Source organism: Acomys minous, assembly GCF_964271855.1.
Source record: "Acomys minous genome assembly, chromosome: 1".
NCBI lineage: Eukaryota > Metazoa > Chordata > Mammalia > Rodentia > Muridae > Acomys > Acomys minous.
In genome coordinates, this window is record NC_140483.1 from 160,707,613 (window position 1) to 160,729,316 (window position 21,704).

General features: G+C 37.2%; 1 protein-coding gene across 2 annotated transcripts in view; it reads right to left on the reverse strand.

Annotated features, from left to right (window-relative positions):
- Positions 1-18,634: 18,634 nt before the first annotated feature.
- Positions 18,635-21,704, reverse strand: part of BRINP1 (BMP/retinoic acid inducible neural specific 1) — a 190,783-nt gene continuing 187,713 nt past the window's right edge. For both annotated transcript variants that reach the window (XM_084799850.1, XM_084799849.1), the window contains exon 8: positions 18,635-20,253. In XM_084799850.1, the coding sequence (XP_084655976.1) occupies positions 19,116-20,253 (1,138 nt within the window). In that variant the 3' untranslated portion in view covers positions 18,635-19,115. The remainder of the gene's footprint in view (positions 20,254-21,704) is intronic.

Genomic DNA, 21,704 nt, shown 5'->3' on the forward strand with positions numbered 1-21,704 from the left:
AATATTTTTACAAAGCAGAACATTCCAGTATGTCAAAGATTATCTTGTAGAGGATAGGCAAAAGACAGTCCTGAAGGAAATTTTTCTTGGAATAGTTCATGAACTGAGCAACTCAGGTCTTCTTTCAGCATTGGCTCAGTGACAAAATATTGAAATTTTTTTAAACTTAATTTTCCTTCTTGCTCTGAAGTATCAAGCTATTTAAACTAAAGTCTAACTCCATAGTAACTACTTGAGGACATGCTTTAGTAGATAAAGTGAATGGCTGGTTTCTACAGCATGGAATTGAGATTTTTAGAGAGTTTTGTTTGTCCTGTTTTCAAAAGTTCTAAGGACAAAGACATTATGAGAGCCAGATTTTTCTTCTATGCAATGCAAATGATCATGCCCGTCCTGTTTTCCTGGTCTCTGAGACAGTTAGACATTTGGACTGAGGACTCAGAGGGAGGCGCACAGGGAAATGGGTTTTCTTCATGGGGAATAGGGGAAGAGATTGAGTGGTGAGACCCATTCTTCATCCTGCTCACCAATGCCCTTCTCACTTATTTATTGAATAGGCTCAGCAATGAAACGAAGGAATATTTGAAAGAGGAGCAGGCCTACTTCAGGCCTTGTCGTTGCCAACAGTGAGGGATGTACCACAGTTTGAAAATGAGTATCCCTGACACAGCAGAAATCATGCTTTGCCTACACTCTCAGACAATTCTGTTCATTTTGCCTCATATCAGATATCTGAAAGTACACATTCAATAATTAAAAATTTATCTTTTAATCAGCTCATTAGGGATTTTCTTCTCCTATCATGCCTTTACTTGGCAATATATCTCTGATGCTGTGCAGACTTCCTTGCTTTGTGACAGATTTAGCTCAGTGTCATTAACACAATTCTAGATTGGTATTGCCAGCCTGATGATCATGGAAGATGGCAAATTCCCTCTGCACTGGGCAGAGTCAATGAAGATTTGTCACACTAGATCACTGTGGCATTGGCAGAATGCTGAAATGCTCTTGAGATGCATCTGGAGAAATGAGGTAAAATGTCTACATAGGTGTTGAGTTCAAGATTAAAATGGAAGTCAAATGTTTTCCTTCATTTCTCTGTTGTCTATACACTCTATGGACTTAGATAAGTTTCTTACAACTCAGAGTCTCTGTGCATTTATAACAGGGAAAAACAATCAAGCACTCAGCAGATGGTTACTGAGCATAGTCATGATGTCAGGGGTATTCTGGTTATATGGATGCTGTTACTGAAATAAATATATTCTTTATTTTTGTAGTGACCTTATACTTTCTCCAACTGATTATCAATAGATAATGGTCACTAATTTATTCCATAGGAATATTGGCTTCATTTCTTTTAAAAATACACCTTGCTCTGAGTTATAGCTTTTTTGGATAAGTGTGTGTGTGTGTGTGTATGTGTGTGTGTGTGTGTGTGTGTGTGTGTGTGTATGTGTGTTACAAGCTAATTCAGGGTTCATATATGTATAAGTTGGTGCACATACACCTGGAAGCAGGAGGTTGTCTTTGTAACTTCCTTTATCACTATTCTTGTTTTTTGAGACTGAGTCTTTCACTGAAACTGAAGCTCATTGATTCAGGCATACTGGCTAGCCAACACATTCCAAGAATCTGTCTGTCTTCAGCCCATGACTGCACTGACATTACAGAAGTACAGTGTCATGTCCAGGTTTATCCTGGGTGTTATGAATCTATGTTCAGGCACCCATGGTTGTGCAGCATGTGCTTTACTGGGTAACAATCTCTTTGGTCCCCATTTATAAGTTTCCTGATTAACAAAATGCCTATAACTTTAATGAATGAAATTCCTTGACTCTTTTTACATAGCACACTATTCTCCAATATACAGAGCTCCATGAAAATAGGGACTGGTCCTTGGTGTCCAGTGACCACAATGATGCAACCTTTAGCTCTAGATTCTTTATAGAACTCCTGTGTAGTCATGAAGTTACTGCTAAGGATCCATGCTGGAAATGTTATTAATGCTATCTCATTTTCCTTAATATTTTCATAACTAGACCTAGATGCTGTCTACAAGTCTCATAATAAATATTAATTCTGAACACAACAAGGTCAAAGTTATATTGCTCCAGTTTCTCACATGGAAAGAAGATTCCAGTTTTCATTCATTTTATTCATGAGAACCTTAAGCCACCATATCATATTCAAAGAATTATCAATTACATGACTCCTTCTACTTGCCTTGGAGCACTCCTCACAATGAAAATAACCCAGGTTTTTCCTGTGCCGCTGCTCTATTTTTGTAAGTGTTACATGTCAAGATATCATAAACTAAATGATTTTTAAAAATAGAAATAAACGTTGTTATGATTTTGTGGACTAGAAGTTCAAGACTAGGAATGGTACGATTCATATGAGATCTTTGTCTGTCTTTCAGATGACTGCTAACTTTTATGAAGATTTTTATATAATGAACTCAGAAATTAAGGATATATTTTTTCAGAAGCTTCTGATTCTACAAATTTGAGAAGAGCTTTGAAAGAATAGAAGTGGTAGATTGGGAAGATTCCTCAATGGTTAAAGTACTTGGCTTGTGTACTAGTTAGGGGCTCTATTACGGTGATAAAACACCTTAATGAAAAGCAACTTGAAGAAGGAAGGATTTATTTCATATTATCATTTGTTGTACACTAGGGAAGTTGGCATAAGAACTTAGGAATAAATTCAGAAGGAGGTACAGATACAGAGGTCATAAAGAAATGTTCTTCACTGTTTTGTTCATTGTGGCTTCCTCAGTTTCTTTTTTTATTTACTTCAGGTATCAAGCAGTGATGGGATAACAATTGAGATGTACTATAAATATATATATATATTATCACTATCCTCAATTGTCATGGTCTGACCACATGAATCAAGAAAAAAATCAGCCAAATTTATGGAGACACTTTTGTAGTTGTTGTCTCTCTCCTCCCAGATGATTCTAGCTTATATCAAACTGATCTAGAATTAGCCAATAATATAAGAAAATGTGAGAACCAAAGTTCAGATCTCTAGAATCCACACAAGAGTTAGACAAATATGGCAGATCACCTGTAATTCCTGTGCTTGGGAGGTATAGACACAGATCCCCAGAACTAGATTGAAATTCACATGGGCAAACTGGAGAGCATGAGGGATACACTCTGCCTTGGTAAATAAAGCAGAGGCTAATTAAAGAAGACATCTGATATCTACCTCCAGAATCTATGTGCATATGAATGCACAGATGTAAAGTCCACCCATATGAAAACCTACATGCACACAAGGGTACATACCTTACAAATACTCATTCAAAAGTAGTGCATTTTTCAATTGGTGCATGTAAATACACAAATGAAACACCAAAAGAAATGCTTATCTTTGTTTATTTGTGATGAGCCTACATTTAGGAAAATAAGATACAGCTAATCCTTCCATCAGTACATGTTGTTTCATTAATATTATAATAGAAGCTATACTTATCTTGTGTTTACCATATACCTAGTGTTTTATATGCATAATCTCCTTTAATCTTCTAATCATAGAAAATTACTGTAAAGGTCCAAAACTAGAGACCTGTGCCGTTGAGAAACTTTCAGAGGACAATTAGAAAGCAAGTAAAATTTACTTTTGTCCTACTATACACAATGTGCTATTTTAAATATTCTCTTTATAATTCTTATAAGAAGTTATATAGGATTAAGTGCATGTGATAATATTTTCACATAGGATAATAAAGCTAGGCTTAGAGCGATGAGCTGATTTTCTAAAGTTCACATAATTATATCTGAGCTTGAAAGAGGACAAATTATCTGAAGGGAGGTAGTTGTTTGCACCATAGTTGATTCAGTTTATAACAAGATAACAAAGCTATGGGATCTACCTAGTATTAGGAGAATAAAAGAAAAAGGTGGTATAGTGACATAACTTGATCTAACAGTTATTAATGGCAGACACAGTAGTACATTGAAAAAGATGGTAGGGCAAGCTCTGTGAATGACTGTTTCTAACAAGCAAGTCAGAAGAAAAGGTATGAAAATATATATGAAATGACATCCAGATAAAGATCAGAATTTCAGCACTGAGACATAGATAAGAGGTAGAGAATTTGTGTGATTATATGTGAAATTTTGGTTTCTACTGCCAGCCTTGTAAAATAAAACAAAACAATAATAACAACACCAAACTTTATACATTAGAGAGAATATGGATATTAAACAAAAAACAATGAACAGTCCTCTTCAGGTACAGGAGAATGTGATTAAGGACAAAGTCAGGAGTTTCAAAGATGAGAACAGGTATCCAAGCAGTTGAATATAAGAATAGAGTACATGATGGTTTGAATATTAAATGGTTTCCCATGGGCCAATGTGTTTTCCTAGTTGGTCTTCAGATGGTGGCATCATTTTACAATGTTGTGCAACTTTTAAGAACTTGAGCCTCAGTGGAGAAAGTGGGCCACTATGGAAGGGCCTTAAAATGAGCCTACATTAAAAAAAAAAAATACTGGGAATGCTATGTAAGCTGCTGTGGGAAAAAGCCACCCAGTCTTTCCCAGCAATAAACACTATGAGCCACAATATTCACTTTCCTGGTATGATACTTCCATGATGAAATAATGGCACAACATATGAAGGTAACCAATAAGTTTGTGATTGAATTTAAGCCTGTGTCACAAGAGGACACACATACATCATATTACAAATCTAGTACATGGTTTGGGGGGCATACAGGCCTCAAGTATAAACCTATAACTATTATTCTACTAATGGACAAATTATCAATGTTTATCTAAATCTGTATCCCTGTGCCTACAGACCTCATCAGAGAAGTTTCTTTTAAATATGGGTATCAATTGCTGCAAAAAAATTGACAACTGGACCAAATTCAAAAAATAAGTGGCTGGAACAATTCAGTGAAAAATGGGGCATTTATATCATTCATAACTTCTGTGCTCATGAACCATTATATACCATAGTACAGAAAGATTGTGAGAAGTAGAAATTGTATATTGCTGAAGTAAACCACAATCTTCTGGACACTACAAGATTAATGAGCTCATGAGTTCAGTAGTAGCTGAAGTATCAAAGTCATTGAAGTTGTTTACATAAGAATTGCACAATGTTAACCTAATCAAGAATCTAGAATGTTATGGGAGGTACTCATAAATCCTCAACCCTGGAGATCCAAGATGGCGGTGAGCAGCTTAGACTGTGTTTAGAAGCTCTAGTAAACAATTCATGGAATTGCACAGAATTCTTAACCAGGAACACTAAGCTCCCCACCCCACTACAGTGGAGTACTCCACAGTTTGAAAGGACCAAAATACAGAAAACCTGCATAACCCTGCACATGGGAGGTGCGCAGATGTTCTAGGACCAGAGCTTCAGTGATGGCGGCTGACGTTTGCTGGTGGGAAACCTCCAGTAGAGGTGATAGGCATGGTGACTAGTGGGAATTGCTGTGGGAGAGGGGACTCAGTGCAAGATTTGGGCCCCATGACACTAGCTGAACTCAGTGCATGGTTTGGGCCCCGTGACCCAAGCCCAACTCAGTTCGTGGCTCATGCCCTGAGACCCAAAATGGACTCGGTGTGTGGGTCTGCCCCTGAGTCCCAACTGACCATGTTCCCCACACAATAATAGTAGGAGACTTCAACACCCCACTCTCACTGAAGGATAGGTCATTGAAACAGAAACTAAGCTGAGAAATAACATCATTAACCAATGCCATGAATCAAATGGATCAAACAGATATCTACAGAAACTTTCCCCCAAACAAAAAGGAATATACTTTCTTCTCTGCACCCCATGGAACCTTCTCCAAAATTGATCTCATAGAGGGACACAAAGCAAGCCTCAACAGATAAAAGAGATTGAAATAATACCTTGTATCCTATCAGATCACCATGGTCTTAGACTGCACTTCAACAACAACAGAAATAACAAAAAGCCTACACATACGAGGAAACTTAAACAAATCTCTACTTAATGACACCTGGATCAGGAAAGAAACAAAGAAAGAAATAAAGAACTTCCTGAAATTCAATGAAAATAAAGGAACAACATACCCAAATTTGTGGGATACATTGAAAGCTGTGCTAACAGGAAAATTCATAGAATTAAGTGCCTTTAAAAAGAAACTGGAAACATACTACGTAAGCAACTTAATGACACAGCTGGAAGCCCTAGAAAAAAAAGAAGCAGAAACACCCAAGAGGAGTAAACGTCTGGAAATAATCAAACTCAGGGTTGACATTAATAAATTAGAAACATAGAGAACAGTCCAACAAGATAGACAAACCATTAGCCAACCTAACTAAAAGGCAGAGAGACAATATCCAAATCAACAAAATCAGAAATGAAAAGAGAGACATAACAACAGACACTGAAGAAATACGAAGAATCATAAGATCCTACTTCGAAGGCATATATGCTACAAAATTTGAAAATCTAAGGGAAATGGATGATTTTCTTGATCAATTCCACTTGTCAAAATTGAGTAAAGAACATATAAACAAACTAAATAGTCCCATTTCCCCTATAGAAATAGAGGCAATCATTGATAGTCTACAAACTAAAAAAAGCCCAGGGCCAGATGGTTTCAGTGCAGAATTCACCAGCCCTTCCAGGATGTGCTAATACCAATACACTCAAGCTACTCCAAAAGACAGAAATGGATGGAACAGTAGCAAATTCATTCTATGAGGCCATAGTCACATTGATACCTAAACCTCACAAAGACCCAACAAAGAAAGAGAATTTCAGACCAATTTCTCTTATGAACATTGATGCAAAAATATTCAAAAAAAACCTTGCAAAACAGATACAAGAACTCATCAAAGATATCATTCACCATGACCAGGTAGACTTCATTCAGGCATGCAGGGATGGTTTAATATACGGAAATCCATCAATGTAATCCACCATATAAACAAACTGAAAAAAAAAAAACCCTGATCATATCCTTAGATGCAGGGAAACCATTTGATAAATCTCAACGCCCATTTATGTTTAAAGTTTTGGAGAGATCAGGGATACAAGGCACATACCTCAGCATAATAAAGGCTATATACAGCAAGCCAATAGCCAAAATCAAATTAAATGGTGAGATACTCAAGGAAATTCCTCTAAAATCGGGAATAATTCAAGGCTGCCCACTCTTTCCATATCTCTTCAATATGGTACTGGAAGTTTTAGCTGGGGCAATAAAATAACAAAAGGAGATCAAGAGTATCCAAATGGGAAAGAAGGAAATCAAATTATCCCTATTTGCAGATGATATGATAGTATACATAAGTGACCCCAAAAATGCCACCAGGGAACTACTACAGCTGATAAACAACTTCAGCAAATTGGCTGGATACAAAATTAACTCAAAAAAGTCAGTAGCCTTCCTATATACAAAACAATCATGTAGAGGAAGAAATTAGGAAAACTACACCCTTCACGTTAGCCACCAGCAATATAAAATATTTAGGAGTTATTCAAACCAAGCAAGTAAAGGACTTGTTTGAAGAAAATTTCAAAACTCTGAAGAAAGAGATTGAGGATGACATGAGAAGATGGAATGATTTCCTTGCTCATGGATCGGGAGAATTAACATAGTAAAAATGACCATCTTACCAAAAGCAATTTACAGATTCAATGCAATGCCTATCAAAATACCTACACAAAAATTTAAAGACATTGAAAGTTCAATTCTCAACTCCATATGGAAAAACAAAAATCCCAGAATAGCTAAAAAAAATCTTGTACAATAAAAGATCGTCTGGAGGAATCTCCATATCTGATCTCAAGCTATACTATAAAGCAACAGTAAGTAAAACAGCATGGTACTGGCACAGCAACAGGCTGGTTGATCAGTGGAATCGAATCAAAGACCCAGATATGAATCCACACACATATGGTCATTTGACAAAGAAGCCAAATCCATTCAATGGAAAAAGGATAGCATCTTCATCAAATGGTGCTTGTCTCACTGAATGTCTACATGTAAAAAAAAATGCAATTGGACCCATATTTGTCATCATGCACAATACTGAAGTCCAAGTGGATCAAAGACCTCAACATAAAACCAGACACTAAATCAGTCAGAGGAAAAAGTGCGGAAGAGTCTAGAACACATTGGCACAGAAGACAACTTCCTGTACAGAACACCAACAGCCCAGGCCTTAAGGTCAACAATTACTAAATGGGACCTCATGAGGTTGAGAAGCTTCTGTAAGACAAGAAACACTGTCAATACAACAAGCAACAGCCTACAAACTGGGAAAAGACTTTCACCAACTCTACATCTGACAAAGGTTTAATATCCAAAATATATATAAAAAAACTCATGAAATTAAACATCACCAACCAAATAACCCAATTGAGAAATGGAGCTCAGAACTAAACAGAATTTTCAACAGAGGAATATCAAATGGCAGAGAAACAAAGAAATGCTCAACCTCCTTAATCATCAGGGAAATGCAAATCAAAACAATTCTGAGATTCCATCTAACACCCATCAGAATGGCTAAGATAAAAAACTCAAGGGACACCACATGCTGGCGAGGATGTGGAGAAAGAGGAACATTCCTTCATTGCTGGTGGGAATGCAAACTAGTACAGCCACTTTGGAAATCTATCTGGCACTATCTCAGAAAACTGGGAATAAGGCTTCCTCAAGACCCAGCTATTTCACTCCTTGGAATATACCCAGAAGATGCTCCAGCACACAACAAGAAAATTTGCTCAACCATGTTCATAGCAATCTTATTCATAATAGCCAGAACATGGCTATATGTCCCTCAGTAGAAGAATGAATAAAGAAACTGTGGTACATTAACCCTATGGAATACTACTCAGCTATTAAAAACAAGGAATTCCCGAAATTTGTGGATAAATGGATTGAGCTAGAAATGATCATAATGAGTGAGTTAACCCAGAAGCAGAAAGAGTTAAATGGTATATACTCACTTATATCTGGACACTAGCCCAAGGGACATGTCCCATGAAAGTCTTCACTTACCAGGAAAGTGGGACACAGGGGAGTATAGCCTACTGGGATTCTAGGTGAGATAGGCCTGGAGAATGGGAGAATTGAAGGATCCAGAGGGTCCTAGAAATCTAGAAGAAGAACATTATGAGGGGCGAATATCGGCCCAGGGTCCTGCTCAAACTATGGCACCAGCCAAGGACAATAAGTGCAGTAAACTTTGAACCCCTACCTAGATCTAGCCAATGGACAGGACATTGTGCACAGTTGAGTGGAGAGTGGGGACTAACTTTCACAAGAACTCTGGTGCCCCATATTTGACAACATCCTCTGAATGGGGAGGACTGGTAGCACTCAGAGGAAGGATAGCAGGCTACCAAGAAGAGACTTGACTTGATACCCTATAAGCATATGCAGGGAAAGGAGGTCCCCCTCAGTCACAGTCATAGGGGAGGGGAGTAGGAGGAAAGCAGGAGGGAGGGAGAAATGAGAGGATACAGGGGATGGGATAACTATTGAGATGTAATATGAATTAATTAATTAATAAAGAAAAAGAAATAAATAAAGGCTAGCGCTACCCCAAAACAAAACAAAAACAAACTAGCAAACAAACAAACAAACAAACAAAAGTCTTTGATTGGGTTGCTTTCTATCTTATATTTGATCACAGCAACAAGGAAAGTAATAACACACAGTGGATAATGAGACTGGCTGGATCTAATAACTGATTATATGTTGGAATTCTTAAAATTCTAAGATGGCTTAAAGTCTCTCTCTCTCTCTCTCTCTCTCTCTCTCTCTCTCTGAGACAGGGTTTCTCTCTGGATCCTTTACTGTCCTAGTTTCTCTAGGGATGACATCTAGAGTCCTCATAGGAGTTGTAAGATGCTTTAGCATACCGTCTATGGATACAACTCTATCCCAACCTTTGGGTTTGTTGTTTTTTTTGTTGCTCTCTATTGCACAACCTCTAGGAGGATTAATAACTGTTTCTTTTTTCTCATAAACACACTTGACTTATCATTTATGATTCATACTTTCTGTATAATCCAGTAGCATCTTATACTTCCCTCCTTAACATATATCACAATTAAAGATCTTGAAGTCCTCCATAAAATATTAGCATTGAAAAGTATCTGTTGAGTCAATGAATTAGTATAGAATTTGAACTCCAACATCTTTTATCTCTATTGAGGACAGTATTTTTTTCCAGATAGTTTTTTTTTTGAGATTCAACCTGTAGGTAGTAATCAAGTGCCTGAAGCTGTAAAATAGTTCCCCACATGAACTAAGAACTGGTTATGTCCTGCTGTCCTCAATTGTCATGTCAAAATTCAATAAAGCAGACTCACCAAGTGCTTTGCTTGGCAATTCTCTGAGCACATCACGTTTCTGCAGTGTTTACAGGGAATAAAAAAATCACTCTATTTTCCCACTCATTTAGATTTGATCATTTCTTCTTTGCCTTCTCTTCAGTCTTATCCCTCAGACGACTGTTTTTCCAGATGCTTCCAATTTTCAGGTGCCCCTTGTGCTGAAGGTGGAGCTTTAAGTATAAGTTCAGTCCTTGCAGGACTGCAGTAGCAGCCCTTAATGCTCCAGCAATGAGCTTGTTCTGCTGTTCTTGGATGGGTTGCTAAGCAACATACCTATTTGCCTGGAAATGGGGTGAAGCTGTACCAAGTTTGTTGAGAGAGGACACTGGGAACAGTTACTAAATGCTTCTTTGCTTACGAATTCAGTCACCTGTTTATAATTCCATCTTTATTATTTTATTTAAAATACATCTTCTAATTGCAGTTTCTCTTTGTTTGGGACTTAGTATACATTTATTGTAACCACTCACTTATTAACTTGTATGAGGTAAATACTTGTCTCTAACTCTTCCATTCAGTGCTTTACTTGGAAGGATTGGAAATGGCCCAAATATATGACAAGGGAAATTATTAGAAATTGAGTTCAGGTCATGGACTAGGCCATGGATAGGTCAAAGGAATAAAGAAGGTTAAGTTCTGTTCTCTGTACCAAGGGACAGCAGCTCTCTTATAAGATGTGGGAAGGAAATCTAAACAAAGAAATATCTAATACCAATTTGGGGAGGCAGAAGTTATTATGCCCAAGTGACAGATGAGGATGCAGAAGGACACAGGCATCATGTGGTATTCAATAATCATCCTATGTAGAAAGATGTCAGCAAGAATTGAACCCTTCAGGCCTCAGAGCCATTATGCCTAAGTATTTAGTACTTATGTTAAGTTGAATAAATTGAACCAACCTTATTTTTGTTGCTCTACTTTCTTTGTGTGATGGGAATAATAATAACTTTCTTAGTGATTTATAGTGATTAAATAAGATACATACCAAGTATCTGAGACATTACAAATACTCAGTAAAATTACATTATTTTTCCCCCTTTTTTTCAGTGTATACAGAATCCCATTTTTGAGACCTAGCTAACTGACAATGACCCTATGAGTTTTATGTGATGTTAAGTTATTTAATTTTTATTTATTTGCTATTTTTGTATGTACTAAATGTGCATGTCCATGTTTGACCAAGCACATGTGTGGAGTCAGAGGACAGCTTCTTTCTTACTTTTCACCATGTGGTTCCCAGACACTACATTTATGTCATTAGTCAAAGTGGTAAGACTTTCATTTGGATAACAGTGGTTTTTATAGTCTCCATTCAAAAGTGTTCATATGACAAATGACAATGTTCTAAGTATCTCAAAACCCTCCTTATAATACAGAGCCCTCATTTGATCTATCCAAGTTTCAATGCTTTTGGAAGATAAAGAATGGGTCTCCGTGTTATGACCAAAATGACAACTCTCTGACATTGTGCACCATGAGATGAAAATTATAAGAGCAAACAGTGTGACAGTAGGGAGTTGAATGGTGGCAATTTCCTCACAGATGAGAAGCCAATGATTCTGCATCATTTATTCTATAGGTGCACACTGGGCAATTATGAGAACATAGGATGAGTCTGGCTGATTGTTCTATAGCCTCAGAGCAGTCTGAGGCTGGATTGATGTATAATATTGAAATGGGAAATTTGTCCAAATAATCAAAGACTCCTCATTTACTTCATCTCTTTTGAGAAGTTATGAAAATTTTCATCTCCTGACTTCAGTTTACCTGAACCTCCGCATTTCAGTTCCTTGGTATTGTTATTGCTCTTTCTCAGGGAAGAGCTATGGACACAGTGGTGTTTTGCAAAAGATGTAGAAGCTCTTCCTGGAGTAGTCTTCCTGAGCCACTGGAGAAGGAGCAAGGACTATAGCTGGTATCTGAGGCAGAAAGGGCTCTTCAAGATGGAAAATCTGCCCTGGACCACCTGTTCTCCCTTTGCTTCTGCAGAAGCTCTATGATTTTGGTGTTAGTGCATTTAACACTTCCTGACTCTTGATTATCGAGGGTCTTATTGTTTCTATTATAAAGAAGTGGTGCATGGGACTTTCTGAGTTTGGTCAGTTCCTTCAGATTGCATTGTTGCACATCTTATTTGAAATTACTTAGGCAATGAATGTTGTCTTACATAGCCCTGAATCATATTTTTAGAAAATATCATTATATATGTAGAGGCATGCAAAGTACCTTTAAAAGACTAAGTTGATCATAAAATTCAACTTCTTATATTGCTATGGAATTTAGCATCATGCTATGCTCCCCTAACAAACAGAAATATTATATCCTATTATTTAATGTGGGGCCATTAGGAAGTGGTTAATTTGTAAGCATTCTAGCATCATGGTTGTGATTAATGTTTTCTAAAAGAGGCTTACAAGAATTTCCTTTTTTCTCATCACATGTGATGACATGTAGGATGTGCCATCTAGAAGGAACATTCTCTCCTTGCACCAGACATCAAATCTACTCATGCTTTATCATGGACTTAACATCCATATGGATGAAAAGTAAATTTCTGTCCTTAATAATTACTCAGTTTCAGTATTGCATTGCACATGTTTAAATGTCCTAATACATATATACCATTCAGTCTTAAAAATGAGCTGAATTGATTACACCTTTTATTACATTAATATGCACTGCTACTTAAATTGTATTTTCTGTCATATATTTACCAAATTGATAGGCTTCTTACATGCCAGTTTTTCTTAGACTCCTTAAAAATGTTTAATTCTCATAGTAACCAGATTACAGGAGACCTATTAAGAATCTTCCTTCTCCAAAAGAAATTAAATCAGAGAGAGTCTAAATAGGTCACTTAAGTTCCACGGTTAATAAATAGCAAAGCTTCAGGCTTGCTTTTCAACTCCAAGTCAGCACTTCTAGCTCCTGTTCTGAAACTTCTGTTATTTTCTCATGTTAGGAACATTGTCAAATAGTTGGTAAAATCACTAACTTGGAAATCAGAAAACACAAATTCTTGATAATTTAGGAAAATCTATTACCTGGGTAAAACTACCAAGTTCAGACTCCCTTTGTGCACTAACATAATATCAGGTGACATTAAAATTAATTGATAATTATGTACTGTATGATAATACCATATAATTAACCAATGCTTGGCAGTGTTTATAATCACCCTTCAATTTATAAGAACATTATAATTTCCTTACATACTCAGGTGTGTGACAAAGTCCAACCAATTTTCTATTGCTGCCCAATAACTGCGGGAATGGCTGGACCTAGAGAACACAGACATCTTTCATAGTAACAATAGCAAAACTTAGGCTTTTGCATCAGCAATTCTTTCACTCAAGGCTTGTCTCAAGTTTTTTCTTTGACAGGAATGATACCATTTAGAAGTGTGACCAAGACTGGAGAGCCTTAGTTGTAACATGGATTGTGTTTCCTGGGGAAAAGAGTTTTGAAGAAATCCTCCAAGTAAGGAAATTTGGCCTTGAAGATCAGACATTAACTCAGGGAGAAATTCAACTTGTAATACCTGGTATCCATTAGCTTCTTCCAAGGAATGGAGGAAAAGTTTTTCTTTTTCATTTTTCACAACCTTCCCTGATATGTCCTACCTTGTACTAGGCTGGTGAGTTAGGCTCTATCTCTTTCTGGCATAACATAAAATCACTTTTTTCTTATTCTCTACCCAAATTCATTAATTTTGATGTAATACCCCACTATTTAGTTAGTGCTTTCAAAGCACAAATTATTATAATACATTTGGATCTAGAATATGTTGGTTTTCATGAATGTAAACACATTATTGTTGCTATCAACCTGTCCATACTTTAGTAAACAATGAAAGAAGGCAAGACAATGCCATATAAACTACATGGACTTGATATGTTGTGTTAGAACAAACTGTGCTTCATTAAGTCAACAGGAAAGTATAGTGTACCATAAAATTGTTTAGAGATACTGACTCAAGTTTTGTAACATTTCAAAATGCTCCAGAGAGACTGTAAAGGTATCATGGACATGTTACTCAAAAGTGCATGTAAAGGAATATTTTATTAAGAAAAAGACAACTCTTTTACTTCTCCCAAAGACATATGTACCTACCTAAAGAGTTTTGTGTTTTCTTCAGCATTTACTATCTGATAAGTCTATAGAACAACAGTGAGGTGACTTTCTTATGCTTGATTAGTATTCATTCCATTTCATCCTTTCATCCTTCTTGAGCTGCAGGATTATTGAGTAGGGAAGAATCTACAAGACAGGATAGTGTACCGTAGCCTTGGCTTAGTATGCTGGAAGATTAGGTGCTATAGGGTAAAGGATGATTGTGCTTGTAGCTGCAGCCTTTGGTGATGGTTTGGAAGAAGTGACACTATGATAGAGGTCCCATGAATAACACTTTTCTCCAGACTTTTAGGTTGATCAGTTTGTAGCTGATATATATATATATATATATATATATATATATATATATATATATATATGGAATAAACAAACCTCCATTCAACTTGAGATCACTGTCACCATAAAATAATTAGGCTTCTTCATAGTTACAAAAATTCCATTCAATAAAATATTGTTGTTTTTGTTGTTGTTGTTGATGATGATGATGATGATGATGATGATAGTGGTGGCAAGCAGGGCAGGGAAGATTGTAAAGAATGCATATAAACCACATGTCTTTGATTTGGGTAAACCATTAGTTGATATGCCACAAGGCAGATTCTTGTTTGGTTAGGTGATTAGCCTAGGTGACCTTTCATTTGAAATAATCAAAAGGGCACTAAGCTCACAGTCAGGGATGAAAATTGAAGATATATCTTTTTGCATAACTTCTTGTGGCTGAATTTGAAGGATCTTTAAAAACTCATTTAATACTAAGCATCTTCTTTTTTTATGTGTTTAGTTGTTTGTCGAGTCTCCTTATTAAGGTGACTATCTTTATACTAATAATATATATTTCCTTGAATTCTCTTGACAGCCATAACAATGCAACATCTACTTTGTTTTACTGGTATTTTCCTACAAACATTTACTTATTATTTTATCTTCAAACTTATTTATGTTTATTTTTAACCAATAACTTATAATCTGACAAACTCGGTTTTTCAACAGATCAATTTTATGCAATTATAGTTTTTTTTTTGCATAAAAAGGTCTTTGTTGCTATCTGTTTATGTATCTTGCTTTTCTTCTTTTAAAATTTTTTTGCTTTCCTCCTTTACTAATTGGCAAGTGATATGTTCTGTATCTATTCCATTAGCAGTTACTTACTCCTCCTCCTTTGGTGCTGTGATATCTTCTCTTGATCATTTATCACCATCTAGTGGATCCATATTTTTATTATAATCATTTTCTTCTCAGAGAACAGTGAATAGGATTAGTTATTAATCATTAAGATAAGTTTATTTCAGTTTAGACAACCAAAGAAGGAACTACATATCAGAAATTATATTCTTCTACCAGAATAACCTCAAAGTATCATTGTTATTGTGTTCATTAGTTTTACAGACCAACATTTCTTCCACATTGCAAGATGTATTCTCTGGGTGACTGCGATTTTTAATCTCTAAAAAGAGCCTTACTGTTAGTGCGACCCTCTCCTTGCCCTCTACTTTAAAGAGGGCAGATATGCCATAGTCTAGAATTTTCCAATGATTTTATTTGATACCTAATTAATGGCTTTCTGTGGTTTCCATGGTGATGACATGCTTTGCTGCCAAGCTGTATCCAAATGGGCATTCTGTTCACTCTTGTGTCTTAGCATCAGCATATTAATCAGAGGCTGTAGGTCCTCAGTTGCTGCATCAAATTGGTAAGAAATTAATTGAATTAAAATCCCACTCAAAGACTTCCTGTTTCTCCTCCTTACAGTTAGAGGGGACATTTTTAGTTCAAAAGGCTCAGAGGCAGACTGAAGCAAGAGAACATGAAGCTCTACAGTGTTTTTGTGTTTCATCAATGCAAAGAATGTTGTTCTCATCTTAGAATATATACATGGTGATTTAATTTTTCTTTTTGAAAATCCTATATTTCCATAACCCTTCAACACTATGCACTGTATGTATCTCCAAGATGAAATGACTGACTCAGTGTTTCCAAGGTGAAAGTGAAGTGGCTTTTCCCACACATATCTTTGGTGAAGACTGATGAGGACCTTAGATTGAAGGTCCTAATGCCATTGTGGTGGAGGGTAAGGCAGTACTGTTGTGAAGATGAAGACAGCCTAGCAATATCCTAAGCTCTGCACCTTGCAAGAGGATTTCAGTTGGGAGTTATGGGAAGTCCTTGGAAGTTGGAGATAAAGGAAAAAAGAAAATGATCTGAAAGTAATCAGTCTGAAAATGTGTTTAGGTAATGGTGATTGTGGATGGTTGTTTTTCTCTCTCCTAAAGAATCAACATTCTCAGGCAGGATTTCCATGACACTTTTAAAATTTATTATTATAGCTATTCCCTAAATGTTTTAAAAAGTTATATTTATATATTTGTCTTTTTTCCACCCTTTCTCTTGTCATCATTTTTCTTCTACTTGTGTAACTTTAATCATTTTCCATCCCATCTAGAGGGCCTCTTTTTTTTCTCCCGACTATCAAGCAGAGTTTTAGCTTCCTTGGGGCATTTTTCTGTCTGCTGGATTCTATCAGGATGCTCACCTAAGTGTTCTGCATCTATATATATAATTGTTTTACATGCCTCTCTTCTTAGCACAAAAACGGATTTTTAAAAACAATATTTCTTATATTCTTTATTTGTTTACCAAATACTTAAAAGTTGTTTGTTGAATACCTGGGTCCACGTGTGGTGAGATATTCTACAATGTGATTACTTATATAAAGAATTTCCAAACTAAATGAAGACTGATTCTTTCTAAATCTGAGGTCTGAAAACCTATACAAACACGTTGTAGGCAACAGATAGTGTAATTGTATGCTAATTCATACCAAAAATGAGAAAGTGAAAATTTTAATGTGCTTTAGGAAAAAAATTCTTTCTCCCCTCACCTTCACTTAAAAAAGATGCAGAGATTCTCCTTTTGTACCCTGGATCCCTCCCTTTTCACTTAAAATGATCATCATCGGATTCGCATGGCATTCTGGTGGCATGACAACTAGCTTATAGAAAAAAAATATTATGAAAGACAGATGCACATAATAGAAGAGCCAGTGTGTGCCAGGGATGAGGAACGTGCAAAGTGTAGAGTGAAATCTAATCATTAGATAACTTTTATAGCATAAGCTGATATGGGAATTATTCCTTCTCTTCTCATTCAAGGAAAGTGGAGATAGGTTCTAAGAAATTTTCTTTCTAGGCAAGCAATCAGTGAACAGTGATGACTTAGACCATAGTACCTCTATTTTCTACTGTACACTTTCATGATACTGCATTTCACTCTCAATGAATAAGTAAGTATCCCAATTGCAGAGAAACATGTCTTGCAAGTAAGACAAAAATAAATATTGAGCTCCTAAGCTAATGAGCAGTCCGCCGAAGTCTTCTGCAGAAGTGCTCTGAGATGAGCCTGCCTTCTTGAGATTCTCATTCTTCTAAACCCAACTCCCTCATAAGAACGGGTAGTTTCTACTGTGCATACATGTGTGGCAGGGGTTTGACACATGTGCACTTGTGCTCATGTGTATTATAAGTTAATCCAACAGTAATCAAAAAAATATTTAGGAAGCCTTTTATACTCCAATACAATACTAAAACTTATATCTTTACTATTATTATTTGATCATTGGTTATACTCAAATTAAAACTATCTTTATTAGGAAAATATTTCTGAACAATGTGATAGTATAATTCTTTTTGGAGAAAGTATGTGAACAGTTTTTCTTTACACAAGCCAAAAAAAACTATCAAACACTATCTTGGATAGAGATATCTTTTACCCTTTGGTAAAAAAAATATATAAGCAGAAAACTCAAAAGTGTTCAGAGAGCTTAGAAAGAATGTATGTTGGCAAGGGCTAACTTATTAGGGCACTTATTAGGGATATATGTATGAGCATGCTGCTTCCTTTTCCCCCCTAATTTCTACACTAAGGAGTTTGAGGAGCTAATATGTAAGGTATTTGACTGTTCTATAGTTGTGTCCATTTGTATTCTCCCAAACCCACCTTTTAGCCAACTTCCATTAGCTTCACTTTATTGAGATATAAAGAAGCCATATGGGTAAGACTGCATGGTCTCTGCCCCCACCCCCGTACCCCATCAGAACGTCAAAAAAAAAAAGCACAAAGAATTAAGCATAAAGCGGGAAGGAATCTTAACCGAAGAAATATCTTCTTTATCTACGTCCATTTCCTCTCACAAGGAAAAATGGCAGTGTCAGAGGTACATTACATAATTCTATTTCTCTCTTTTTTAGTGTTTAATCTTAGCACCTGCACAGCAGAGGTCTTTACAATTCATTGCATATGCTCTTCCCTTCTCCCCACCTCCACGAAGCACCCGAGGCCCAAGAAGCCATCACGTCAAAGCTTCACAAAAGTCTGAGATCTTTCTTCATCACAGAATATTAGAAGTAACAGACATGCCCCACGGTTTTATACAGTTGCTATAACACTTTAGTTTCCAACAAATGAAGATTTTTCCCTTCCTTTCCTTTGAATATTAATTACATTTTACAAATCTGTGTGTGTGTGTGTGTATGTGTGTGTGTATGTGTGTGTTCTTTTGTTTTGTTTTGTTTTGTTTCTGTTGTATTTGTACAACAGAAGGGAAAGTCCATGGCAAAGGGTCCCGGGTTAGCAGAGTTTGGCTGTCATCTGGTCAGACTGTTTGAGGATCTCAGTGTTGTAGAGGTCCAAGGCATGATTCACCCTGATAATCTCACTGTTGGTCAGCTTCAGGCGGTGCTTCAGCATACAGGAAAACAAGTCCAGCTGGGGTTTTCCCGGGGCCACAGGAGGGGCTAGACGGTTAATTCGGTCCCGAATGTCCAACATGAGTAGCATCACAGAAGAGGAGGAATAGAACTGGCCACCCTGTGTGTAGGATTGATTCACCTGTTGCACGGCACTCCGAAGGAGGTCAGCATTGAACCGCAGGCTGTACCCGAACACCTGCACATCGGAGATCTTGATGTAGAATTGCCTCTTGGAGGGATCTGACAGGTCCACGGGGCCCTGGCCAGTCTCATTACGTAGGGTAGGTAGCCGAGTCCGACTACGTAGGTAGATATGGACAGTCTCAAAAAAAGTTTTCCACCGATTGCCCAGCAAGAGAGTCCAGTTGTAGCATTGGCTGTTTTGTAGACGGATCTTCTCCCAACGTGGGTAGCCAAATTCCCCAAAGGGCATGTTCCAGCCTTCTGAATGGCTTCCACTGAAAGGATTGACATAGACAAAGAACATGGGGTCCAGGCTGCTGTTGCGCATCTGGCAGATACGCATTGACATGCCTATCACCATGTGGATAAAATCCATGCGGTTCTTGTTGCTCTTCAGAGTGAGGGACATGCGCTTGCGCCACCGAGGGTCAAAGAATGTGTCAAGGCGAATCTCATTGCTAATGAAGGTAGTGTGGACATAGAGGCGCGAGTCCATCTTCTGCAATAGGTACTTCAGTTCCAAGTCCTGGAAATCCAGGTCGGTCTCAAAGCTGATGAACTGCTCACTCCGCTCAGAGTCCACATTCTGTGGTTCACAGCGGCCTCTGTACAACTTGTAGCCCTTATTACAGGAGCCACATAGTGAGATATTGGCCAGGCTGCACATGGCACAGCTGTTGTTCCCACCTATGATGCATGGGATGGGGCGCTGGCAAAGTGTGGTGCTACCATGGCACACGCAACTCCTCTGGCTCTCCAGGAAGGTTCCCCAGAACCCATTCTCATTGCAGTAGAGAAGTGACTGAACCCTTGCTAGCCACTGCTGAATTGTCCTGTGAAAAAGAAGGAAGGTAGAGAATGTTAGCTACCATTGATAGGATTGTGAGGTATATCGTACAACTGACTATGCAAGTTGGAGACTTGGGGCATTAGAATGACGGCTGAGTTAGTAGAATGCTTGCCATAGAAGTATGAGAACCTCAGTTTAATCCCAAATGGAATTACACATGGAAACCATTGGGAGTAGTGGCCAAAACTTCTAATCTCAGGTTTTGGAAGGCGGAGGCTAGATGATGCCTGAGACTCACTAGCTGTCCAGCCTAGCCAAATTGGAGAACTGTAAGATTCTGTGAGAAACGCAAAACAAATTTGGTGGATCCTGAAGAACAATATTCAAGTTTGATATCTAACTTCCACATGCTTATACATGCATGTGCATGTAAATCCAGCTACAGTCACACGCCACAAAATGTGAACACACACACAGAAAGAGAGAAGCCTAAACAGATCAAATATAAGAGAGTATCAAGTGAATATGTATTAATAAATACATTGTCACCCTGCATAATGTCTTAAAGCTGTTGTCTCACTCTCTACTTTACATGTCTAACATTCTTTGTGACCTTCTCTCAATTGGAGGGGCTAGACTAAATATTGGGGTGTTCATCCATCTTTATCCATTCCATTATATAGTAGTCACTGAGATGTTTGTTTTAGGAAATACAGTATCTAAACACAAATACACCTTCTGGATGGGACTAAATCATGAGGACTCTCTAGATATAAATACTCTTTCTGAATGAGAACAAACAATGAAAAAATCCCCATGGGTAAGATTTGTGGCCTTATTATTTTTTTTTTTTATGTCAACATCAGAGGATTCAATGCGCTCCACATCTTTTGTAGATGAAGTTATGGCATGCCAAACCCTGTCAACAAAAATCAAGTTTCATTGCATCATATTCTAAAATTCATGTAGTGCTTCCATATGGATCATCTGGCATGATACTCATGGTGGCTTTTCACAATATACAATAAAGGTACATGTTCTTCAGTTGTCCAGAGTTCTAAATTTTCAGTAGTATGGCATTTCTATTGCAAATTGTATATTTAGAACCCCTCATCATTGCTTCTCCACACTGTGAATAATACTAGTGTCTTTACCCAGATTCCAGACACTAAAACATTTAGATGAAGACAGATACATAAACCAATAAGATGCAGCAGAAGAATACATAAAAATATGTAAGGCAGTCAACCAAGAGACCTCTCATTTTTCCCTATTTCTGTGGGAGTCACATCTTGGCTGTCTTCCATGCTACAAATAGTGCTGTATATCTGTCTAGCAGTTTCTACCATGCACAGGTCATTTTTACTCCCAGCTTCTCAGTTGAGCCTACTAACAACATCCAGACAATGATTTGAGATTCAAATTTCACCAGCGATTGGATGAAATCCTGGTTCTTTTTACGTAAACGGAGGTGACACTGGACCATTCCCTTAG